The sequence below is a fragment of the Myotis myotis genome, unplaced genomic scaffold (genome assembly GCF_014108235.1).
Source record: "Myotis myotis isolate mMyoMyo1 unplaced genomic scaffold, mMyoMyo1.p scaffold_m19_p_5, whole genome shotgun sequence".
Classification (NCBI taxonomy): domain Eukaryota; kingdom Metazoa; phylum Chordata; class Mammalia; order Chiroptera; family Vespertilionidae; genus Myotis; species Myotis myotis.
In genome coordinates this window covers 38,518,594-38,545,137 of record NW_023416357.1, presented here as the reverse complement: position 1 = coordinate 38,545,137, position 26,544 = coordinate 38,518,594, and the positions used below count along the sequence as shown (strand labels likewise).

Genomic DNA, 26,544 nt, shown 5'->3' with positions numbered 1-26,544 from the left:
ATTAAAAAAAAAGAGAGAGAGAGATCAAAATAATATTAACAAATATGCAATTCTAACAGTCAGGTAAGCTATCTTTCCTAAATGTAACCATTGTTGCTCACTGTAAGATTTTAAACTGTATCAAATGGATATTGTAAGGTTTCATAAAGTTTATATTTATTACATACTAGAGACCCAGTGCATGGATTCGTGCACCCGTGGGGTCCCTCAGCCTGGCCTGCACGCTCTCCCAATCCAGGATCCCTCACAGGATGTCGGACTGCCGCAGGCCTGCGGAAATCAGGCCAAAACCAGCAGTCCGACATCCCCCAAGGGATGTTGTAGTGTGTGAAGCGGCAGGCGGCCAGGGAGGAGCCCAAGCCCAGGCTGGGCCACGCTGCTCCCACTCATCCCAGCACCACTGCACCTGCTGCTGCTGCTGCTCAGTAACCTCACTGAGCAGTGCTCCTGCTGTGGGAGTGCACTGATCACCAGGGGGCAGCTCCTGCATTGAGTGTCTGCCCCCTGGTGGTCAGTGCACGTCATAGCGACCAGTCGACCCGTCATTCAGTCATCTGGTTGCTTAGGCTTTTATGTACATAGATGCAATCATGTATATATGCATTCTATAATCACTCATAAGGGTATATCAATGAAACTAAGTCTGAAATTTTAAGGAATAATATGTAGTATAATTTAGAAAAGATAACCATGGACCTCTTTAAATACATTACTAAATACCAAAATTCAATTCCTTGAATAGGCATTAAGGGATCCCTAATTATTTAACACAGCGATTTTCAATCAGTGTACTGCAAGAATTTCTAAAACATACAATACTTGACTATTTAGTCAGGAGAACTGACCTCTTTTCCCTTATATCATCAAATAAAATTTAAAAAAATGACAACAGCCAACACAACAAAAGCTGTCCAGTGTGAATGAATCAAAATTACACCTATTTTTTGGCAGATCCACAAAAAATATATTTTTTGGTGTGCTGCAGAATTTTAGTAGTTTATGTGTGCCATCAGATAAAAAGGTTGAAAATCACTAATTTAACTCAAAAGTCTGTACTTTTAAAATTACTAAATCTTGACATCTTAGTCAAGTCAGCATATTACTAATCATATAAGCATTGAATACAAGCTACTTTATAATTGCTAATATGAGTCTTTCAGTAAACTTAAGCAATTTGAGAAGTGAGAAAGTAGATAAAATTTTAAAAAGAGCATTAACAGTCTATTAGCTAGTCCTCAACTAATGGGAAATTAAGAGAACCAGACCACTACACAATCCTACAAAACCTTTAGTTATTTAATCCAATAAATGCTAAGTTAGCTAGTCATAGCAAAGAAAACATTAGAAATATCAATGTTATAGGTGAAGTAAAAGACTATCAATAAACCAAGCTCAACAACTCTCTTCACAAATGTCAGTGTTACTTTTCTTCAGTGAAAATAAAGAATGGAACATATTTACTGGAAATAAAAAGCAATATCATAAGCAAGTGTTATGCAACCTGAAACCTAATTTTTCCAAAGTTTGCCAAAAACAGGAAACATATTATAGGAACTTCCAGTTATGTTGACGTGATCCCTAATAAACTTGTCAACTAATATACCAAGTAATTAGTTTGCCATTCATACAATTAAAATGTCATATTTGAATACCAGGTGCTGTAAGCTTTAAAAAAAAAAAAAAAAAAAAAAGCAGCTATATTCATAAGGAGATAATATCCTTAACATTATGAATAGCCACTTTCAATTTTCAGGAAGAATGTAACATTAGCCCTAGTCGGTTTGGCTCAAGGGATAGCATGTGGGCCCGCAGACTGAAGGGTCCCAGGTGCAATTCTGCTCAAGGGCAAGGCACATACCTCAGCAGGCTCGACTCCTGGCCCTGGTCATAAACTACAGTCTCTTATGAATCCAAACATATCCATTTAGCTTCTACAACTTTTTCATGTTTAAGATAAATATAAAGTTTATTATCTAACTCTAGTTTTTACTTTCCCTGGCTTTTGCATGCAAATTTATTCCAGCCAAAATAAGAACATTTTTTGAAATAACCATTATCACTAGTCTATAGCAAGTGAAAATAACATCACGCAGATTAGTAAATAAAGTTACAAATAATAACAGGCCTGAAATTTCTGATGGATTCATCCCATTATCTGACTGTAATATAGAAATTACAAATGATTAGAGGACCCACCAACTCTCATAATATGAATCCTGAAAGAAACAAACCTGAAATCTAAAACCTTAAAATCCAAAGTCTAAAGCTCTTATGCCCCAAATTTCTCGCCTAACATACCTACTACTTCTCATTTGCAAATAATTCTAACAAGTCCAGGTTATCTGAGTTCCCAAAGTGTATTATGCATATTTAAAGGCAAAAATGGAAAAGAGCTGAGAGTGAAGGGCTATTTAAACCAGCACCCAGACCTAGCTGGTTTACCTCAGTGGACAGAGTGTCAGCCTGTGGACTGAAGGGTCCCAGGTTCGATTCTGATCAAGGGCACATGCCCAGGTTGTGGGCTCGATCCCCAAGGTTGTTTGAAAGAAAGAAAAAGAGAAGTTGGGAGATTCCCTTTTTCTCTTGAAGAGTAGTTTTGCTTGGTTTTGTCTTTTCTTAACAAATTGGTTCTTGCTACCTCAATTTCTGAAAGTTGGTATCTTCCTAATAAAAGCAATATATTTTTAAATTTCAGTTTGAAATAGCTGTAGATTTATAGGAAATGGCTGAAAAATGTACAGGAAGGTTTTATATATAAGCAAGATTTTGTTTTCTAAATTGGTCAAATCTTATTCAGTTAGAAAAGTCAGCTTTCCCTAACAGTTGAATATGGTTGCTATTTATGTTCATTGGTAACAGATGACTGCAGAAATCATAATGACCCATTCTTCTATGGAGGCCTGATACTGCTTTTTCTTTTTTTAGGTAAAAAAAGTAAATTGGATTGAATTAAAAAGGTGCAAAACAGTATCCCTAATCGAATTTCATTTTCTCTGAAAAAAATAACATGTTGTATATACAGGGTTGGGCAAAAGTAGGTTTATAGTTGTGAGTATGCAAAACGCAGTTTAATCTTGAATTATTATTTATAAAATAACTATTTTATTATTTTCCATATGAACTGTAAACCTCTGCCCCACCTTGTACTTATACAAAACGAGTCTAAAAGCATATACAGCAAAATATTAACAGCAAATTATTTCTGGAAAGTGGAATAATGAGCATAGACTAACTTTCCAATAAAAAATAAACCAAGTCTTCAATATATGAGTTAAGAGCTATCATGACAGTTTTAAAATGCAATTTTCTTCCAAGTACACCACAACTATTGATATCAAATTTTGCTTATCAATGACTGTTTTTTTCCTTCTGCTCAAATTTTTAAATTATTCCTTTTTTACAACAGTTTTATTGAGATATAATTCACACACCATATAATTCACCCATTTAAAATCTGTACACTGTAATAACTTTTAGGATATTTATAGAGTTGTGCAACCATCACCACAATCATTGTTAGAACATTATTGTCACCCACCCAAGCAAACAAAAAACCCCATAACCAAATACAGGCATGCCTCAGAGATACTGTGTGTTCAGTTCCAGACCATCGCAACAAACTGAGTATCGCAAAAAAAAACAAGTCGTAAGCTTTATGCTGGTGGAGGGACTTGCCTCCAATTTATAAAAAACACACATCTGTGAAGTGCAATAAAGCAAAGCACAAAATGAGGTACACCTGTGACTAGATTTTTAAGAGTATTTACTAATCAGTGATGAGCTTCTTTTCAGGTGGTTAATTCATTAGTTTAACAAGTAAATACATATGTCCACAAAGACATCTGTACAAGAATGTTTATAGCAACATTAATCATAATAGCCAAAAGATGGAAACAACCCAAAAGTCCATTACCTGACAAATGAATAAACAAAATGTGATATAGCCTTGAACTAGAATATTATTCAGCCATAAAAGGAATAAAGCTCTGATATATGCAACAACACTGATTAACCCCGAAAACATTATGCTAAGAGAAAAAAGCCAGTCACACAAGACCACATACTGTAATGATTCCATTCATTTTAAAAGTCCAGAATAAAAAAAGAGAAAATAGATTAATAGGTTGCTTGGAGGTTGGAGGTAATGTAAGGGATGATAAACGGTACCGGATTTCTTTTTGAGGTAATAAAAATGGTTTTAAATCGATGATCGTTGTAAATATTATCAAAATTGACTGTGAATATTACCAACAACCACTGAATTGTATACTTTAATGAGTGGATTACATGGCGTGTAAAATATAGCTCAATAACATTACCCAAAAAGTTCAGTAAATAATATTATCTTCTTTAATCAATAAATTCTTGCAGAGAAACTTTTCAGTATTAACCGACAAAAACATTAACACCATTGCTGGCCCAAGGAGAACAACTGCTAAGAAGGTTTGCACAAGATAGCATCTTTTATCTGCTCATCTTAATGCACTTTACAAAGAGGTATCACTTTCACAGAACATCCACTACCTTCGACCTGGGGCAAATAAAACTGTCCTATAATCCAATATAAATAAGTTTTAAAAAACTCTGAATAGCCCAGCCAGTGTGATCAGTGGATGAGCATGGAGGTCAGAGTTTGTTTCCCCGGCAGGGAAGATGCCTGGTTTGTCCGCTTGATCCCCGAAGGGAGGGGGGAGGGGGGGTGCAAGAGGCAGCTGATCAACAATGATTCTCTCATCATCTCATCATTGTTTCTGTCTCTTTCTCTCTCTCCCTTCCTCCCTGAAATCAATGAAAACATTTTTTTAAATCTTTGTATATTCCTTGTATGAAGTAAAAAAAAAAGTTTTGCCATCCTTTGAAGATGAAAGTCCAGAATCATACTTCCTCTTACCACTCCACTTTAACTAAGACTACTACAGTTAACAGTTTGATGTATTATCAGTCCAGATTCCTTTTCTCATACATATAGTAACATGCTACAATTTAATATGAAAATGAGGTCTACTATGCATATTGTCTTAGACCTAAATTATCATCTGAACTGAAATTTAACTGAAAAGATAACCTAAGTAAGGTCACAAGTCACTGAAAATGTTCAGATTTTTTCCTAGCCTAATACAGTCTACAAGTAAGACATCCTTAGAAATATCAAATTAAAAAGTTTAAATAAATCATCAAACTTATTTTAGAAATCCAAAGGCACCTTTATCTTTTTCTGGTTGATTTTATAGCACAACTTTATACCTAAAGTTTTCTAATAGATTATAAAATACAATCTAACATATTTCCACTTGAAAAGAAATGAATATCTCTATTTAAACAGCTATGAAATTCCCATTTTAACTAAAACGGAATTCAAATACCTAGGTTTTAAGAGCCACAAAAATAGTAGAAAAGCATAAAGCTATAAACCCCACAGAGTTTTAATTTATTGATTTTAGAGAGAAAAGAAGGGAGAGAAACATCGATTTGTTGTTCCATGAATTTATGCATTCATTGGTTGCTTCTTGTGTGTGCCCTGCTTGGAGAGCAAACCTGCAACACTGGCATATCAGGATGATGCTCTAACCAACTGAGCTACCCAACTAAGTACTGGCCAGGGTAAACCCCACAGATTATAGTTAATGGTTTGAAACTTCTCTTTCAAAGAATCTTTTAAGGGCAACAGTAAGTTAAACACTTCAATTTTGATGAGTACAAGAGCTGAAAAGTAGGCAAAAGATAGAGTGTAGACTGTATGAATTAAAAAGTTGATTTTACCCATTTTCTTTTTCAATTAAAAAAACACATATTTGGGGGGGAGGGAAGAGAAAGGTCAGGAGTTACTGTCATGTGAATAACAACAACATGCCTAACCTTCCTCTGAACTCCAGACAGCTTAAATAAATAAATGTCACTTCCTACCTCTCTATATTCTCCTTTTTCTCTAGCACTTACCAACATTTATTAGCTAACCTTGGATAAGTCACTGCAAAGTATAGCATTAATACATTTCTGATGGTCTCACTTTATTTGACTTCTCTGAAAAACAAAATAAAACATTTAACCAATTCTGAAGATACTCTTTCTCCTTTGACGAATGGCCCCTCTACTGAAGAAGCTTCTAGACCAGCGGTTCTCAACCTGTGGGTCACGACCCCTTTGGGAGTCGAATGACCCTTTCACAGGGGTCGCCTAAGACCATTGGAAAACACATATATAATTACAAATTGTTTTTGTGATTAATCACTATGCTTTAATTATGTTCAATTTGTAACAATGAAAATACATCCTGCATATCAGATATTTACATTACGATTCATAACAGTAGCAAAATTACAGTTATGAAGTAACAATGAAAATAATTTTATGGTTGGGGGTTACCACAACATGAGGAACTGTATTAAAGGGTCGCGGCATTAGGAAGGTTGAGAACCACTGTTCTAGACACTTTTGCACTTTTGATAGGAATTCAACAAATATACAATGACAGCCTTCCAGTACCATTTTTGCCTTAAAAACTGCTAGGAAAAAAAGAATAAAACACATTCAAGCTGTTTTTCACACATGATCACTAAAAGGATTCTGCAGAACTATTGACAAGATATTACTAAAGCAAAAAAAAAAAAACTGATTATAATATGTAAAATGAACCCAGCCAATGTGGCTCAGTGGTTGGGCATCGACCTATGAACCAGGAGGTCACGGTTGATTCTTGGTCAGGACATATGCCCAGGTTGCTGGCTCCGGTTCCTACTGGGGGGCATGCAGGAGGCAGCTGATCAATGATTCTCTTTCATCATTGATGTTTCTATCTCCCTTTCCCTCTCCCTTCCTCTCTGAAATCAATAAAAATATTTTTTTAAAAAAATGTATATAGAATGAGCACTGCTCAGCAGTCAAAACTACTCAGTGCAGGTGCAAAAGTTACTCAAACACATTTGTTGGTTGACTGATGAGTTTTAATTATAACTCACCTCTTCCCAGTTAGTTAAATCCTTAAAGCCATCTAATAAATATTACATATGGATTCTACAAAAATAGCAGATGCAAACAGTTGAGAGATTATTTTCATTTTTATATCTTTCAAATTTTCTGTAATCTGTAAAAAATGTAATTTTCATTACTCTCAAAATGAAAATAATAAAACTTAACAAGTTCAGCTTTCTCAAAAACTCTTCAAGCTATACTTGCATAGACACTGAAGGCTACCACTTAAACTGGCATCCTGTATACATTAGTACTTAAATCTCAAGTCCTCATAATGCTTAAGTGAAAAAACAAAACTAGAAATAACCTAAATGTCCAAAGGGACGGGTTTTTTTAAAAAAAATTATGGCCTCTCTATTCCACGGAAACCCATGGAGTCACTAAAAACATATTCAAGAATACTTAATCACATGAGAAAAATGCTTGGTATCATTTGAAAATTATAAGATACAAAACTATATAGTATCCCTAACCGGTTTGGCTCAGTGGATAGAGCGTCAACCTGTGGACTCAAGGGTCCCAGGTTCGATCCCGGTCAAGGGCATGTACCTTGGTTGTGGGCACATCCCCAGCAGGGAGTGTGCAGGAGGCAGCTGATCAATGTTTCTCTCTCATCGATGTTTCTAACTCTCTATCCCTCTGCCTTCCTCTCTGTAAAAAATCAATAAAATATATTTTTTTTAAAAAAAAAAAAACTTTAAAAAAAAACTATATAGTAGAACCCATTTAAAATTTCATATTTCTAAGTATCTTAGACGATAGACTCTATCCGATAGAGGGAAAGGCTATAGGTAATTTTTACTTCTGTATTCTTCTGTTTTACCTATCTATATACTAAAACCCTAATATGCAAATCGACCAAACGGCAGAAGACCAGCGGAACGACCAGTCACTATGATGTGCACTCAACAAGGCAGGAGCTGCCCCCTGACGGTCAGTGCACTCCCACAGGGGGAGCGTCACTCAGCCAGAAACCAGACTCATGGCTGGTGAGCGCAGCGGCAGTGGTGGGAGCACTAAGGAGCAGCGAGCCAGCGGCAAGGAGCAGTAAGCAGGTGGGTGCTAAGGAGCAAGGGGTCCCAGACTGCGAGAGGACGCAGGCCAGGCTGAGGAACCCTCCCGCCCCCCCGCCCCAGAGCATGAATTTCGTGCACCGGGCCTCTAGTTACATCATAATTATGGTTATAATTAAAAGGAAAAACCATCTTCACTGGCTGTTGTTTCACCCAACTAAAAACTAACATTTTTTAGTTTTAAGACCCCAGCACCACCAATTTGCTTTACTTATATTGAACCTTCCTTCCCTAAAGCCAAGCAAGCATGCTTGTCAGTATTTTCCATAATTTTTTAAAATATATTTTTATTGATTTCAGAGAAGTAGGGAGAGATAGAAACATCAATGATGAGAGAGAATCACTGATCAGCTGTTTCCTGCACAACCCCCACTAGAGATCTAGCCCACGCCCAGGCATGTGCCTTGACTAGGAATTGAACCGTGATCTTCTGGTTCACAGGCGGACATTCAATCACTGAGCCACACCAGCTGTAATTTTTAATCCTGAAATTCCATCAAGGAACGTTTGTGCCTCAAGAACTGATGGAATTATGTGCCTCATCTTCATCACACAGTTCACTAATCACTTCCCAATTTAATCCTCTCTGACTGGTCATTCCAGCAACATTCTCTATCTAGCATCTTCATCAATAGATACAACTATACATCTCAGTTGCTGTTTTTGTTTCTCCCCATATCTGACCAACGTATGCTAACTTCTGTGGACCCAATTGTTATTAAAATTCTTCAAACTCTAATATTCTTTAATTTTTCCACACTAGGTAAATTAAAAGCCAATCCATTAATCCCTTTCCTTTATAAATCTGTATAACACCATATTTCTATAGGGATTTCTTAGGATTAATTGTTCCAGAATTATGAAATCAGGATGAATTTCATAATTTCAAAAGATACCCCATGACTCAAAAAAACTACTTCCAAAGGGCTTATGCTAGCCAAATATGCAGGATGATACAAAGCATACCTGTTCTCCCATGCCTTTGCCTAAATAATTTAAGTAGTTCTGAAGGGATTAGAGTATTTAGGATTTAGTGTGCAGGGCCAGAAAAGAACCCAGACAGAAAATGTTTATCCTTTCCATATCAGTGCTCTAAAATCCTTCCCCTGAATTAAATTTATGCAGACTAAATCAGTATTTATTTCTTACTTTCAAATTCCTCCTAGATTAAGGCAAAACATACAAAATAACCATCCCTCCACCCCCACCCCCACCCAAAAATCCAAGGACTTCAAAAAATTTGGTGCCATCTAAAATACTGTAATTTTATAATGTCTGCCCATCAAGTCTACTTGAACCTAGTTAGATGAAATCTGTAGTTTGCATTTTCATAGCCTGTTGCAGTTGAAAACAATTTGGGCACGGCTAACTGGCTGTTATACAATTATACATTTTAATTTAGTGGATGTTACTTGCTTGTATATACATAGGTTATCTTAGGAAAGCTATATAAGAAACTGGTAACAGTGATTGCTTTTGGGGAGATCTTGATGACAGAAGAAAAGGAGATATTTTTTTTTATACTGTATTTATTTCCTTTTGTAACTTGAATACTAAACTGTGTAAATTTCACAAATCTGTTAATGTAGATATGTAAATATACATACATATATACTTTTTGAATTTTAATATACCATCTGATGGGATCATATCCTAAGCAGGTGCTCCAAACTACAATATTTGGAAATTTCAAGTAACAGAAAGTCTATATCCTGGGTTTCTATGGTCACTTCAACTAATTTTTTAAAGACATACATTTTTAAATAACCCCAAAGAATGTGTGTGTGTGTGTGTGTATATATGTGGTTATTAGTCTCTCATCTAAGATACTGAATTTATATAAAATAATCAAGCAAATTTATAACGTTTGGATTCCAATGTCCTATTAATAGCAATTCCAGGTGTTTTGTTTTGAATATATTTTATTGATTTTTCACAGAGAGGAAGGGAGAGGAATAGAGAGTTAGAAACATTGATGAGAGAGAAACATCGATCAGCCGCCTCCTGCACACCCCCTACTGGGGATGTGCCCGCAACCAAGGTACATGCCCTCTACCGGAATCGAACTCGGGACCCTTCAGTCCGCAGGCCGACGCTCTATCCACTGAGCCAAACCGGTTAGGGCGCAATTCCAGGTTTTTAAAAATCATTTTAATCCTCTGTTCATCTATGTAATCACATATCAAATTTTAGATATGTAACCAAGTGCTCTAATTTTATTTAAAAACTTAAGTATGACAATACTAGTGAAATCAACAGACAAATGGAATGAAATTCTTGTACTGGTTAATCAGTAAAAGAAATAAGGAAAAGAAATAAGGAAAAACTTCAGGATAAATATACCTAAGATAATTGTTCATTCTTGATGTGCTGATTGGAGATAATCTTTGGAAAAAGTTACCTAAGTAAAAATATCAGTTTACCACAATGTGATGTATGTTAAAGAATACTTGCTGTCTTTCAGAAAATGCTGCACAGCTTATATAGGTTAGTTCTACTATGTAAAATGAGATTTGTAAGGTATTTCATCAAATATGTTGTGCTTACTTATTTTACCCCTTCAATAATTATCAATCACCTATGCCCAGCAGGTGTGGCTCAGACCCATGCCTCAAGAGGTCTCAGGTTCCATTCCAGGTCAGAGGCATGCAGGAAGCAGCCAATCAATATTTCTCTCTCATCAATGATTGTATCTCTCCCTCTCCCTTCCTTTCTAAAAAAATCAATAAAAACATATGAAAATAATTATAACCTATGAAATCCATTTGTTTAAAAAAAATTTTAACTCCTGAATTTAATAATCTGAATTTATACAAAAACATGAAGCTAATTTAATAACTAATACAATGCTTACACAGAGAATCTCAAAAGTATTATTAACTGATAATCAACTCTTAGAGAATGAAACAGCATATCAAGACGTTTTCTCATTGTAATATTTGTTGATATCTTTTTTAAGTTATACAATCTTCTGATGAGCTAACAACTGATATTAAAGACAATAGTGTAGTATCTGCTATGAATATTATTTGCTGTCCAATTTTAGTAGAAAAGAAAAACATTTTCAGCTTGATTATCAATGGCACTATACTTTGTGGCAAAAAATGACTTATTAACAACAAAACACCTGTTGTGTAGGAAGTTCGAATATATTTTTCTCTTTAAAGTATAGTATTAAGTAAAAGAATTTGTAACGTAGCATATACTTTAAGTCAGTGGTTCTCAACCTTCCTAATGCCCCAACCCTTTAATACAGTTCCTCATGTTGTGGTGACCCCCAATTTCATTGTTACAAATTGAACATAATTAAAGCATACCCAAAGCAATCTATAAATTCAACGCACTTCCCATTAAAAGACCAACAGCATATTTCACAGACCTAGAACGAACTCTCCAAAAATTCATCTGGAATTAAAAAAGACCCCGAATAGCTGCAGCGATCCTGAGAAAGAAGAACAAAGTAGGTGGGATCTCAATACCAGATATCAAGCTGTATTACAAAGCCATTGTTCTCAAAACCGCCTGGTACTCGCACAAAACAGACATATAGATCAATGGAATAGAATAGAGAATCCAGAAATCGACCCAAACCAATATTCTCAATTAATATTTGACAAAGGAGGCAAGAACATACAATGGAGCCAAGATAGTCTCTTCAATAAATGGTGTTGGGAAAATTGGACAGATACATGCAAAAAAATGAAACTAGACCACCAACTTACACCATATATAAAAATAAACTCAAAATGGATAAAGGACTTAAATGTAAGACAGGAAACCATAAAAATACCAGAGGAATCCAAAGGCAACAAAATCTCGGACATGTGCCGAAGCAATTTCTTCACTGATACAGCTCCTAGGGCATTGGAAACAAAAGAGAAAATAAACAAATGGGCCCTGACCGCTTTGGCTTGGTGGATAGAGAGTCAGCCTGAGGACTGAAAGGTCCCAGGTTCGATTCCGGTCAAGGGCATGTATGTACCTTGGTTGCAGGCACATCCCCAGGAGGGGGTGTGCAGGAGGCAGCTGATTGATGTTTCTCTCTCATCGATGTTTCTAACTCTCTATCCCTCTCCCTTCCTCTCTTTAAGAAATCAATAAATATATTTTAAAAAAAATAAAAATAAACAAATGGGACTACATCAAAATAAAAAGCTTCTGCACAGCAAAAGAAACCATCAACAAAACAACAAGAAAGCCCACTGCATGGGAGAACATATTTGCCAATGTTATCACCGATAAGGGTTTAATCTCCGACATTTATAGGGAACTCATACAACTTAACAAAAGGAAGATAAACAATCCAATCAAAAAATGGGCAAAGGACCTATATAGACACTTTTCAAAAGAGGACATTCAGAAAGCCAAGAGACATATGAAAACATGCTCAAAGTCACTAATCATCCGAGAGATGCAAATCAAAACAACAATGAGGTATCATCTCACACCTGTCAGAATGGCTATCATCAACAAATCAACAAACGGCAAGTGCTGGAGAGGATGTGGAGAGGATGCAGAGAAAAGGGAACACTCGTGCACTGCTGGTGGGAATGCAGACTGGTGCAGCCACTATGGAAGACAGTATGGAGTTTCCTCACAAAGTTAAAAATGGAACTCCCATTTGACTCAGTGATCCCACTTCTAGGAATATATCCCAAGAAGCCAGAAACACCAATCAGAAAGGATATATGCACCCCTATGTTCATAGCAGCACAATTCACCATAGCTAAGATTTGGAAACAGCCTAAGTGCCCGTCAGCAGATGAGTGGATTAAAAAACTGTGGTACATCTACACAATGGAATACTACGCTGTGGTAAAAAAGAAGGAACTCTTGCCTTTTGCAACAGCTTGGATGGAACTGGAAAGCATTTTGCTAAGTGAAACAAGCCAGTCAGAGAAAGATAAATACCACATGATCTCACTCATTTGTGGACTATAGAGAACAACATAGACTGATGAACAGGGACAGATCCAAAGACAGAGAAACAGCAATCAGACTATTAATCCCCAGAGGGAAAGTAGGGGAGAGTGGGGGTAAGGGGAAGAGATCAACCAAAGGACTTGTATGCATGCATATAAGCCAAACCAATGGACATAGACAACAGGGGGATGAGAGCATGAGTGGGGGGGGGGGGGATTGCGGGGGTTAATGGGGGGGAATGAGGACACATTTGTAATTCCTTAACTAATAAAGAATTTAAAGATAAAGAAAAAAAAGGAAAAAAAGATAAAAACAATATGTAATTATATATGTGTTTTCTGATGGTTTTAAGCCACCCCTGTGAAGGGGTCGTGACCCACAGGTTGAGAACCGCTGCTTTAAGTTAAGAAACACCATACTTTAAAGACTTAAAGGCAGGATGTGCTGCTTTCAAAAAAGCTTGAAGAAAGTTTGAATGGATGAGTCAAACTTTCCTCTAATAAAATGCCACAACAAAAGGTTTGTCTTTTTATATGTAGGGCAAAAAAACAATTAATAGGTTGTTTGGTTACAAATCGAAAACTTGAAAGATTCTCACTCTGACAAGTTTTATTCTGTTTTGACAGTGTCACTTTAAACATTCGGAAAGAAACGTGAAGTTAATTGTAAGTTCTCTATTTTAAGAAATTATTTTAAACCCTGGTCGAGTAGCTCAGTTGGTTAGAGCACCGTTCCCATATACCAAAGTTGCCCATTCCATTCCCAGTCAGGGCACACACAAGAATCAACCAATGAATGCATAAATAAGTGGAACAACAAGTCTACATTTCTCTCTCTCTCTCTTTCTCTCTCTCGAATAAAAAATATTTTTTAGAAAATTATTTTATAAATGATCCTAAAATATGTAAATCTTTAAGTTGTTGTTTTAAACAGACAGCTATCAAATTATCAAAAGTTATTTAGTTCCTAGACTTTCTTAGTTCATTTAACCCTCCTTAGGAGCTTTTCAGCCCCAATCCTAATCTTCAAAGTAAAATAAAATACAGTCTATTTTAACTACTTGTACTCAATAGTGAAATGAAGGCAAAGACTGCAACATAAATTAGACTTGAGATTCACTATAGATTTCAGATGGCGAAATTTATTCCTCTTTTAAGAGACACAAAAAAGGGTACCTACACCAAACTTGTACAAATGTGTTTATAGAAGTATTATTCATAATAGCCAAGAACATCAAACAAGGCTATGTCCAAATCTCAGTTAACAGAAAACAAAAGATAACTTTAAAATGCTAGTATATAATTTGTAATTAAGTTCAACTTTCAAAACACATTCATGCATAAAAAATGTGCAAAACATTTTAAGAATGTCAATTTAAATGATTGCTAATTGCTATTGTAAAACCTAAATTCTAAAACTGATAGGCTAAATCAAAAATTCATATGGAAATGCAAGGGATCCAGAATAGACAAAATAATCCTGAACAAGAACAAAGTTGGAAGACTCATACTCCTGATTCCAAACTTACTACAGAGCTATAGTAATCAAAACAACGTGGTACTAACATAAGACAATGGAATACAACTAAAAATCCAAAGATAAACAAACCCATACATGTATGCCCAACAATTTTCGACAAGGATGCCAAGACTATTCAATGAAGAGAGAAGATGCTTTTCTTTATTCTTTTTTTTTAATATATTTGTATTGATTTCAGAGAGGAAGAGAGAGGGAGAGATAGAAACATCAATGATGAGAGAGAATCATTGATCAGCTGCCTCCTGCACGCCCCCCCTACTGGGTGGGGATGGAGACCGGAATCAAACCCAGGCAAACAGTCTACCCAATGAGCCAAACCAGCTAGGGCGAAAAAGGATGCTTTTCAACAAATAGTGCTGGGACAACTAGATATTCACATGCAAAGAATGAAATTGGACCTCTTGCTCCTACCACACACACAAATTAACTTCAAATGATCACAGACCTAAACATAAGAGCAAAAGCTATAAAAACCCACAGAAGAAAACAATGGAATTAAATCTTTGTGACCTTGGAGAGTATCTGAGATCTTGCTCCACAGCATATGTTGCCAGTTTGGCTGAAATAAACTCTTATAAAAAACCCTCCCCCCTCCCCCAAATCTTTGTGACCTTGGTCTAGGAAAGACCTCTTAGATAAACAACAAAAACATAACTGATAACAGAAAAATTGGGACTTCAAGACCATCAAAATTAAAAACATCTGTGCTTCAAAGTACACCATCAAGAAAATGAAAAAGACAACCCACAGAATGGGAGAAACTATTTACAAAGTCATATATCTAATAGGAGACATGTACCCAAAATATAAAAAAATACTCTTACAACTCAATAATAAAAAGACAAACCAATCTAAAAATGGGCAATGAATCTAACCATTTTGCCAAAGAAAATACATAAATGAGCAATAAGCACATTAAAAGATGTTCAACATCATTAGCCACCACAGAAATGCAAATCAAAACCACAATGAGATACTACTTCATATCCATCCACTGTAATGAAAAGGACAGATAACTAGTATTGTCCAGCACGTGGAAAAATTAGAACCCTCAGACATTGATAGTGGAATTGTAAAATAGTGCTGCCACTCAGGAAAAGTTTGGTGGCTCCTTGAAATATTAAACAGAGAATTACCGTGTGAACCAGCAATCCCATTTCCAAAAGAAATGAACATATATGTGCACACAAAAACTTGTAACGAAGTGTTCATAGCAGCATTATTCATAATAGCCAAAAAGTAGAAACAACCAAATGTCCATCACTGGTAATGGATAAATAAAATGCCATATATATATATAAAAAATGGAATTCTTAGCCATATAATGGAACCAAGTACTGACACTTGCATGCTACATCATGGATGAACCTGGAAACAAGCTAAAAGAAGCCAGTCACAAAGGACCACATATATGACCCCATTTATTTAATATGCTCAGAACAGATAAATCTGCAGAGGCAAAGATATACCGATTAGTTGCTGAGGTATGAGGAAAATGAGTAGTGACTGCTAATGGATACAGGGATTCTTTCTGAAGTGATAAAATTGTTCTAAAATTCACTGTGGCGATGTCTGCACAACTCTATAAATATACAAAAAAAATCCTTGAATTGTAACAGCTGAATGGGTGTATTGTATGGTACGTTTTAGGGGGGAGGGGGGGGGAGACACCTTATGTGTAGTATTTATGTTGCTTGGACAACAAGGTAGATACAAAACCAATAACTATGAACTGATTTGATTACTAAACAAGTTCATCCCTGAGACACTTAGAAATAAGTATTTAAGGCACAATCCTGATTCGCTGGAAGATTACTCCTTTAAATATTTCTAAATCTTAACATGGAACTGCAGTACTTGCAACTGTCAAGACATAAAATGAGATTCACCCGAGACACCGGGGTAAACACGTTCCTTTCCTGTCCATGGCTGAACTGTACTTCCCATGACAGCAAACAATAACCGCGGCGCACACTCCACCGGGAGGGAGAAGCCCTTCCCACAAGAACCTAATCCTAATACTCAGCTAACAGCGGGGTGTGGGGAGAATGAGGAAGGGGAGGGAGCACGGGGCAAGGGGAAGTCTCGGTGCACTTAAGCCCCAGGAATCCAGGAACATTAAACTCCACTTTTATACGCTTTGTGGGCAGGCCCAGAGGCAAAGTCCTGGGCGCTGACCGGCGAGCCCAACTGCGAAGCCGAGAGGAAATGCTGCGCCGGCCCCAGCGCGCACGGGGTTTCGTGTGGATTTCGTGTGGAAATGGTGGGGGGCCAAAGGGCTCAGATGGGGGCCTGCGGTGCGGGCAGGAGGCGCGCTCCCTCCACCCGGCCGGGGCCCGCGCTCGTCCTCCGCGCGCAGCTGGGAGCGGCCGCGCCGCGGGCCCGTCGCGCGCCTCCCCGCCGCGAGCACGCCCGGCGCCCGGAGCCTCCGGTGGGGCCGGGTCCCGTCTCCCGCCTCATCCGGCGCTTTGTCCCAGCGCGGGCGGCGGGCGGCTCGTCGGCGTCCCCGCCCCAGGCGGAGGGGCCCGCGCTGACAGCCCTCTCTGCCCCCACTAGGGCTGCGAGTCCGGGCAGCCGCCGACTCGTCGCCCGCCGGGCTTCATCCAGGCGGGACCCAGCAGGCGGCGGTCCGAGGACTCGCCCAGCCCGCGGAACCGACGCCGCCGCGGCCCCAAGCGCGCCCAGGCCGAGGTCAGGCGCAGAAAGCCTTGGACTCCGAAACCCACACCATTTCCAGCATCCTCCTCTTACCCAAAAATTCTCGACGAAATGCGCCATGACCATCGTGCCGCTGCCGCCGCGCCGGGTTCTGCGTCCGCGCCCGCCCGCCGCTGTGTAAACACGGGCCCGGCCCCCACGGCGCCCCCGCCTTTCAGCGCCACCGCCTTCTTCCCAGAGCCCAGCCCGCACCCTCCAGGGCGCATGCGCCACCTAGCGGCCGCCGCTGCGGGGCGAACTCCTGGACGCCGCGGCCAGTGCGCGCATGCGCCCCGCGTCCCATCCCGGGGTTTAGTCCCCTCTTCTATCCCTGGCGCGGGCGGGGCTCGCCTGAGCGTTCTCTTGGGAATGGTGGGGAGCTGGTCTGCGAGGACTCAGCGGGGAGGCTGCCCGCACCCTTTGCGGCGCGATGGGTACTGGCCTTGCGACTGAGCTGAGGAGGGGCCGGCCGGCGGCCGTGGAGCCGGCAGCCTGGCTGCCCGCTCTCTTTCTCCCCCCAAGACTCGCCTCCCCCGCTTCGAGGATCCCGAGGACCCCGGTGGATGCCAAGTCTGAGCCAGCTGGAATGGAGGAAACTTGGCCGTGAGCCACCTGGAGGGGACTCTGAGAAACCTTTGGTCGACAGGGTGCCTTTCCTTGACCGGGAACTAAGAACCAAAACAAAACTTTCCGAGGCCGGAAAAGGAGGAAACGCCCAGTGTCGCCAAAGAGCCATTGGAGCTGAGCGAGACTCGGGCACCGAGTCCATGACCTCTAGCCCGCCCGCCCGGAGCGAACCGGCTGCAGGAACAAACGCAAAAGCAACGCATTGCCCTGACCCAGGCGGCTTAAAAAAAAAATCTCTGCCAGGACTTGTCCGTATAAGTCCATGGCTCTCTTAGCAACTTGCACATTTTGTAAAAAGAAACAAGTTTGAACATGCCTCAGCATAACAGAAAAACTAAATCCCCTTCCCACGCCTTGCTTCCGAAGGTTAAGGGGGGGAAAATTAAGCCTTTGTGGAAAGGTCTCTAATTCACTACCACCAGGCCAGCAGCTCTTAAAGCCAACCAAGCCCCAGAAACAGTCAGCGTAGCTTCAATCATAAAAACACGTCACACCTCCTCAGATCTTGTGACTTCAAACAACATGAACACAACACTGTTTCTTCATTGGAAATTATTTTCATCCTCAGAAGTAAAAACCACATGGTGCCTCTAATGTGGATGAAACTATAAAGTGTTTGTTGAAATTGGGAATAATTGGAAAATGATACTGTATCTTTTATGTGTATATATATATATAATTTTCTTATTAATTTGAGAGAGAAAGAGAAGCATCAATTTGTTGTTCCACTTATTTATGCATTCATTGGTTGATTCTTGGTGTGCCCTGACCAGGGATGGAATGGGCAAACTTGGCATAACCAGACGATGTTCTAATCAACTGAGCTCCCCGGCCAGGGCCTATTTGTTTTTAAGAATATCTTTTAGCCCTGGCCAGGGAGTTCAGTTGGTTAGAAGGCCAACCAGATACACCAAGGCTGCGGGTTCCATCTCCAGTCAGGGCACATACAAGAATCAACCAATGAACACACAACTAAGTGGAACAACAAATTGACATCTCTCTTCCTCTCTCCCTAAAATCAATCTATTTTTTTAAAAAAGAATATCTTTTAGAAACATATAGGATATAGTGATATAAGACATCTAGAATTTGCTTAAAAACTCGTGGAGGGAGGGAGGATGACTAGGAGTATAGATGAGGTCTGATTGACCATGAGTTATCCATTGTTGGAGCTAGGTAATGGAAACATGGTGGTTCACTATACTGCTCTCTTTTTGTATATGTTTGCTATTTCCTTCCTTTAGAAAGTCTTCATAATATTGTCATCAACACCTAGTTTGGGGGAAAGTCAAACTTAGAAATATGCTACAATTCTCTAAGCCATTAGTCTAGCCCTATCTTTCATCATGCTGAAGAAATTCTAGAAAAAATGCAGCTGTCTAGATCTCCATGCAAATGGGGTTGGCATTAAATTGCCTGTATCACTAAGCACTTAACTCTGGACCCATGCTTTCAAGAACCTTACATATCATAAATGCACATATTTATTTAAAAAACACCTGGGTGCCTCTGCCACTCCTGGTCTAATGTTGAACACTGGCCCACAACCATAAATACCCTCTCCCCTAACCGAAGCTATTTGGCCCCAGGGGAAAACTTCCTATCTCTTGCCTTGTGTCTTCAAATCAAAAAGTGGACTCGAACTGCACTGAAAATTTGTAGGTGGTAGAGCTGCCCATTTCAGAGATAAGCTGCTGTGGAGTTCAGGCAGAATCTGAGTAGCAGAAGTGCTTAGGTTAAAAAAAAAAAAAGAAGAAGAAGAAGAAGAAGAAGACAAATATTTAACTTGTGAAATTCTTCCTCTCGGCTTAAATGCCATAGATGCTCCCAGAGCAAAAGATTGTTTTGCACAGCATAGTTGTGTCAAGCACATGTTCCTTCTCTTAGTGTTCCAAATTGTGCTCCCAACGCTGATAATTTACCGTAGTACGTATTCAAATGGTTGCATGTGGTACACTGGCCTCCCTTTGTACTCTTATCTCTGATCCCATAAATATCACGTAGGCCTGCCACAAAGACAAATATCCTGTGTATTTCGGTTATTTGCAAGGTTTATTAGGGCCAGAACACCATATGCTGTAATTGTCTGGTATTTAAATTGTGGGACTTTATGGTAAATAGTTATTAAGGTTACTAAATTTCAGACAGGATGGAGCAGTAGAAAAAGAATGTGGGTGGTATCAGCCACCTTCTGTCCTCTCGAGTGAGGTTTCCAGGGATGCACATATACTCAGAATGTGGGTGGTATCAGCCACCTTCTGTCCTCTCGAGTGAGGTTTCCAGGGATGCACATATATTCTGGCAGAGCATAGATAAGGTCCTGAGGGGTAGCTCACTCATTTGCATTGAAGTATTTGTGCCACACACACACTTACCCTTGCTTATCCAAAGAGATTCTGAAATTATTAAAAACTGACATAGATAACAGCAGTGTTCCACTCACTGCCTGTAATACCTAGTACTTAAGAGTCAGTCCCTCAGTAAATGTTCAGTGAAAGAATGGATGAATGATTGAGCCTATAATAGAAATGCCCAGATGCATGAGACTTTAGATATACAATAAATCCATTCTTCTTTTACTCATACTTTTAATTGGTGCTAGATCTTAAAACCTAAAAAAATATTATTATTTGAGTTCTACTTGATTTAATTTTCTACATTCTTTTAACTATTTTCAAAAGATTTCTTTTGGGCTTGAGTATACTTTGTAAAGGATAAGCTACCTTTTGTAATAAAAATAAAATTGAAATAATATTCAAGATTGGCTCTAGCAGATCTTCCATTGGAAGGGATCCCTAAACAATTTAGCCTACAAATTTTGGGTGCCTCCATCATCAGATTCATCTTCCTCTTAGAATCTCTCCCTAATTATACCTGCTATCAACATGTTGGCTTCCAGAGGATGCTGTTGGTCCCTATTAAACTGGGCCCAAGATGCATGTTATAGCCCAGAGCATACCTGGACTGCTCAAGCATAACTTGGTAAGTGGTGGCAAATAAGAGAGGGGACATTAACACAACATAACCTAAATCTAAATTCTCTAGTTTACAAAATATGGCTTGTCTCCAAGAATTGAGGGCAAAACACCCAGAGAACTTCCCTCTTTTCATCCCTTAGTTTGATCTCCCATTTCCAAACCTGGTTTACAGCTCACCGCACATTAATGAACATTTAGTTACAAAGGTCATTTCCTCATTATTTCATTTAAAACTAGTTCTATCCCAGAAGAGTTGACAATAAAATAAAACTCATTTTCGCATTATTTTTAATATAACATTGCAAATGTACTTCCACTTGTTTCCAAGAGGAATATGGCAGAGGAGATGCTCCTATAAACCTCTCCTGCTCCCTGATAATTTCTTCAAGGTACAGCATCCTGTGTCAGACACCGTAGTTCTTCTCTCTACTCATCTTGCACTTGACAATAACAGATGGCAAAAGACCTAAGCTCCATGGAAAGGCAGAAGAGAAACAGGCAGATCCCTGAAGTCTAGTGTTCTCTTGTTTTTCCCTACTCAAATAGCAGCATATTAAAAGCAAACGCTTTATGCAAGAGAGAAAGAAAAGCAAAAGCTTCACAGATAGTATCCAGGCAGGAAGGGAGATAGGAACAAGTTAATCAAACTGCAAAATGGAGCTAAAGCCCACCCTCCACGCACTCTTCTCTGTTCAGAGCAGCTTGCTAGGTATACCTTTCTCTCCTACGTGCACCTGGGAATGACTGTGTGTTCCCTGATGTGGCATCATTTCTTCCTCCAGGATGCGATGTGCTTTACCAGGGACTCTCTTACCTTTCTGTCCATGGAGGAAGCACAAAAACACCTACAAATGTTCAAGGGTTTACACTGCTAGTAATCGCATGGAACCCAAGATGGGTTTCAAAAATCAGAAAACAGAAATTTCTAAATTACAGGAAGTCATAAAGGTGATGCTAATGTAAAAACTTACATTAATGTCTGCCATTAATATTAAGTGGAAAGGCAGAAGGTGACATGGAAAATACATTAAAATTACAAATATGTAAAAATATGCATGTAAATAGAGAAAAAGAAACATGGAAAAATGTATATGTGCTAGAGTATTGAGAGTATGACAATTATTAAACAATTATATTTTATTTTAATGTAATAACATAGTAAGATATAAGGAACAATCACTGTTCTTTGTTTTTGTTTAAATATAAGTATAACTGAGCCAAATCTTCCTTAAAACTTTCACTAACTCTCTCCTCTTATTCAGGCAATAAGCAATTATTGAGTCTTTAATACAATGAAAAGACTGTCTCTGCTCTTAAGAAATTAAAAATCTGCCTGGCTGGCATGGCTCAGTGGTTGCCCTTTGACCTATGAACCAGGAAGTCACAGTTCAATTTCCAATCCATCAGGGCACATGGTTGCAGGCTCGATCCAGGCTCTATCCCCAGTGTGGAGCTTGCAGGAGGCGCAGATCAATGATTCTGTCTTATCATTGACTAGAGGCCCAATGCACAAAATTCATGCAAGGGGCTCGGCCCCCGCCTCTGCAGCAACCACCTCTGCCTCGCCTCTGCCTTGGCCCCCGCCACAGTGGCTTCGTCTGGAAGGATGTCCGGTCTAATTAGCATATTACACTTTTATTATTATAGATGTTTCTGTCTCTCCCTTTCCCTTCCTCTCTGAAATCAATAAAAATATATTAAAAAAGAAATTAAAAATCTATATAGACCCATAATGAAGAAGCTAATAGAGATGATAATTACAAAATAATGTACCTACAAGAATAACTCACTTATAGTTAGTGACCAATAAACATCTACACTAATAAAAGAGAAACATGCAAATTGGTGTCACTCCACTACGCCCATCAGCCAATCAGGATGAGTATGCAAATTAACCCAACAAGAAAAATGGCAGGTGCAGAGCGAAGACTGAAGGCTCTGGCCTGAAGACTGAAGACTGAAGACAACTGAAGACTGAAGAGGCTCGGCTTCTCCGCTGTGGCTAGAGCAAAGGCCTAGGTCCCGGGTGCCGGAGAAAAACCGGTGCTCACAGCCAGGGGAAGGAAGGCCTATTGCATGAATCTCTTTGTGCAACGGGCCTCTAGTTTATTACATTAAAAAAAAATGAATCACTGTTTGTTCTAAACGATAACTCAAAAAAATTCAGTTTGTGTTCTTTCCTTTTCTTTCTTTTTTTACAGGAAATTACCCTGGATTCACTGGGAGTTTCCTCAATTAGTGCAGTGGTTTGTGAGCCCATGAGGTACAGTGGAGTACCAAGCAATTTCTGAAGCTCAGTACTTCTAGGACCAGCTAACTCCCTAGGATGATCAATTCATTGGAAAAAATAACTATAATTGCGTGCATAACTTTAGTTCTGCATGGTAAAAGCACCTTTTATGTATTATCTCAGTGAATCTTCACAACAGCCCTATAAGGTCACTACTATTATTATCCCAGTTTTTGCAGATGAGGAGACATGCTCCAGGAGATTAAGTACATTGCCAAGGTCATACAAGTACTAATTGGTAAGCTACTGTTAACTTGTGGTAAACATTAACAGTATTAAACAACTGTTAACAAAGGCATGAGGAAAATGTTACAAAGGAAACTAAGTAGGGCCTCTAGCAAGAGAGGAGGTCAAAGGAAAATGAGGGTCAAGGGTGAAAGTTAGATTCATCCACCCAGAGCTCTTATTTATGTGTGTTGTTTTTTAAGCATGGTCTGGTGTTCATCAGTTGTCACATTCTTTCCAAAAGAAGTCCCTTCTTTGTTTATTGTCTCTGTTAAGCCAGGTGCTATAAATGGATTTGAATGCTAACTAATAAGGATCCTATAAAAATTTCAAGCACATTTTTTTATATTACTGTTTTTAAAAGTCTTCTTTCTCCTCACTGTCAGTTCTGAAACATGCTAGAAATATAATTGTCTAAAAACTCAGATTCTAATCAAATTCCAGGGCTGTCCCACCCTAAACAGGACATCTGGTCATTGTATTAAAAACCAGTCCCCTTTTACAGGCAGAAGGAAACACAACCAAGTCAGCTTGTAGACATGACTACAATGTTCTCTATCAAAATCCTTAAGAAAGACTACTAAAATTCTGATGAACTATTTGCAGGGAGTCCATTGGACTGGGCCAAACTAGCCAGATCCAAAAGTAAGGAAGTAAAATTTCATTTCGAGCCTTACAATTCCTCTGGATGACATTTGTCTTGATATACTTTTTTAAAAAGTGTTTCAAGAATAAACTGTCACCAGTTAGTTGTTGTTTTTTTTTTGTTCTTTTTTTTCATTTAGGTCCAAAAAACTGTATGTTATTTTTTAATTCCCCACTTCCCACATGCCAACTAAAACCACTCCTTTCCCTTATTCAAAGCTATCTCCAAATATATCTCCTCCAAACAACAACAACAAAAGTTGCTAAACTGTCACCTTCTGCATAATCTCACTTATATTTCTTTTCCTCCATATTCATTGATCCATCCTTTAGATTAAGTTTCTATTTTGCCATAAAAACCTATAGACTGTTTTTTGTAGCATCTTTCTTGGTTTTATTTATTTATTTATTTATTTATTTATTTATTTATTTATTTTTGCATGTGTATGTGGTTGGGTTGGTGGTTGGGGGTGGAATTCATCCTTTCTTTACTCTTAAAATCACATCATTTCCTACTTTTCACTTTATCCATGAGCTCCCATATTGGGGGGAAAAAGGTGTCTATAGATATGTACAGATATATACCATCATTCACTCATTCAATAATTGTGTGTTGGCACTGTTTTAGATGTGTGATATAGAGCAATGAAGAAAACAGGTAAGTCTTACCCTCAGAAGAAATCTTACAGCCCAGTAGGAATAATGGGCAAGAGTAAAATACTGTAAAATAAATAAGTAGATATATAGTATAATGTCTGACATATGTCAGTAGAAATATAGTATAGTGGTAAGTACTATAGTAAAAAAAAATCAGGGCAAGGGCAGTATAACATTGTATTTAAAAATAGCAGATGAGAAATTATATAGAATATGGCTCTGGTATTAAACTGTCTGGGTTTTAATCCTGGCTCTGACACTTATGAGTTCTGTGACCTTTGGGGAAGTTACTTAACAATTTGTGTGACTCATTTGTACATCTGAAAAGTGGGGATAATAACAGCACCTATCCCAAATGGTTGGAAGGATTAACTGATTTAAAATATGAAAAGTGCCCTGGCCAGTGTGACTTGGTTGGTTGGAGCATTGCCCAGGCACTGAAGGGTCTTGGGTTTGATTCCCGATCAGGGCACATACCCAGGTTTTGGTTGGATTCCCCATCAGGGTGTGTATGGGAGGCAGCCCATCAGTCTTTCTCTCTCACATCGATGTTTCTCTCTCGCCCTCTCTTCCTCTCTCACTAAAGTCAATTTAAAAAGTAAAAATAAAAAAAATATGAAAAGCACTTATGCCCTGGCTAGTGTGGCTCAGTTGGTTGAGTGTCATTCCATGCACCGAAAAGTTGCCTGTTTCATTCCCGGTCAAAGCACACACCAGGTTGTGAGTTCCGGAGGCAACAATTGATATTTCCCTCTCACATCAATGTTTCTCTCTCTCTCTCTCTCTCTCTCTCTCTCTCTCTCTCTCTCTCTCTCCCCCTTCCTCTCTCTCTAAAATAAATACAAACATATTAAAATACATAAATTATAAAATATTGAAAGCACTTAGAATAGTGCCTATCATATAATAAATTTAGTAAGTGCAAGCTATTAATGTTATTAAGAGGAACAGGGAGTGACAGGTGGGTGAGGAGCTATTGTAGAGCGAATGTTCAAAGATGGCCTGAGGAGGTGAATGAAGTAAAGGAGAAAATGATGTGATGTCTGGAGGAAGAAGTACCAGGCAGCAATGAGGTTGGCATGGCTTGAGTAGAACAAATGGGTAAGAGTTATAGGAAATAAGGTAAAAGTCAGGGGCCAGATCAGCCACCTTCCTTAGGCCATAGGAAACCTTCAGTTGTTGTTCAAAGAGCAGTAAGGGGCCATCAGAGGGCTCCCAGCAGAGGGGTGTCATAGCCTAATATTTAGAAGGACCATCCTAGCTTCTCTGTGGAGCATAACAGGGACAAGACAGCTGGTTATAAAATATTTACCAGCACACCACTATGTGATATTCAAAATATATTAATAAGGGGGGAAAAGCAAGATGTAGAACAGAATGTATGGTATATTTTCATTTGCATAAAAATTCTATATAATAAAAGGGTAATATGCAAATCGACCAAACTGAGGAATGACCGGTCACTATGACACTCACTGACCACCAGGAGGCAGATGCTCAATGCAGGAGCTGCCCCCTGGTGGTCAGTGTGCTCCCACAGGGGGAGTGCCGCTCAGACACAAGCTGGGCTGATGGCTGGCAAGCGCAGTGGTGGTGGCGCTCTGACACAGCGCCAAGGATGTCCGAGGGCTCCCGGACTACTAAAGGGCACAGGCAGGGCTGAGGTGAACATCCCCCCTGAGTGCACAAATGTCATGCACCGGGCCTGTAGTAAAATTATATCTGTGAATGTTTGTGAATAGATTCAAACATATATGTCACAAACATTTGACATATATACAGAAATATTTTATACATATATATAAATCTAGGCAGATTATGTGTTTATTTTCTTATGTATGCATATGCTATCTTGGGAAAGATATGTAAGAAACTGGTAACTATGACTGCCTTTGCGTTTAATCTTAGTCAAAAGGTTGAG

The 26,544-nt window shown here is 38.8% G+C and overlaps 1 protein-coding gene across 4 annotated transcripts in view; it reads right to left on the bottom strand.

The window, feature by feature from the left end:
- FCHO2 (FCH and mu domain containing endocytic adaptor 2) overlaps positions 1 to 17,408 on the bottom strand; it is a 119,062-nt gene extending 101,654 nt beyond the window's left edge. For 3 of the 4 annotated variants that reach the window (XM_036310032.1, XM_036310035.1, XM_036310034.1), the window contains exon 1: positions 17,256 to 17,408. In XM_036310032.1, the coding sequence (XP_036165925.1) occupies positions 17,256 to 17,288 (33 nt within the window). In that variant the 5' untranslated portion in view covers positions 17,289 to 17,408. Of the gene's footprint in view, positions 1 to 5,937; positions 5,960 to 17,255 lie in introns of those variants that run through there. The other variant, XM_036310033.1, reaches the window with a different exon arrangement.
- Between the last annotated feature and the right edge of the window lie 9,136 nt (positions 17,409 to 26,544).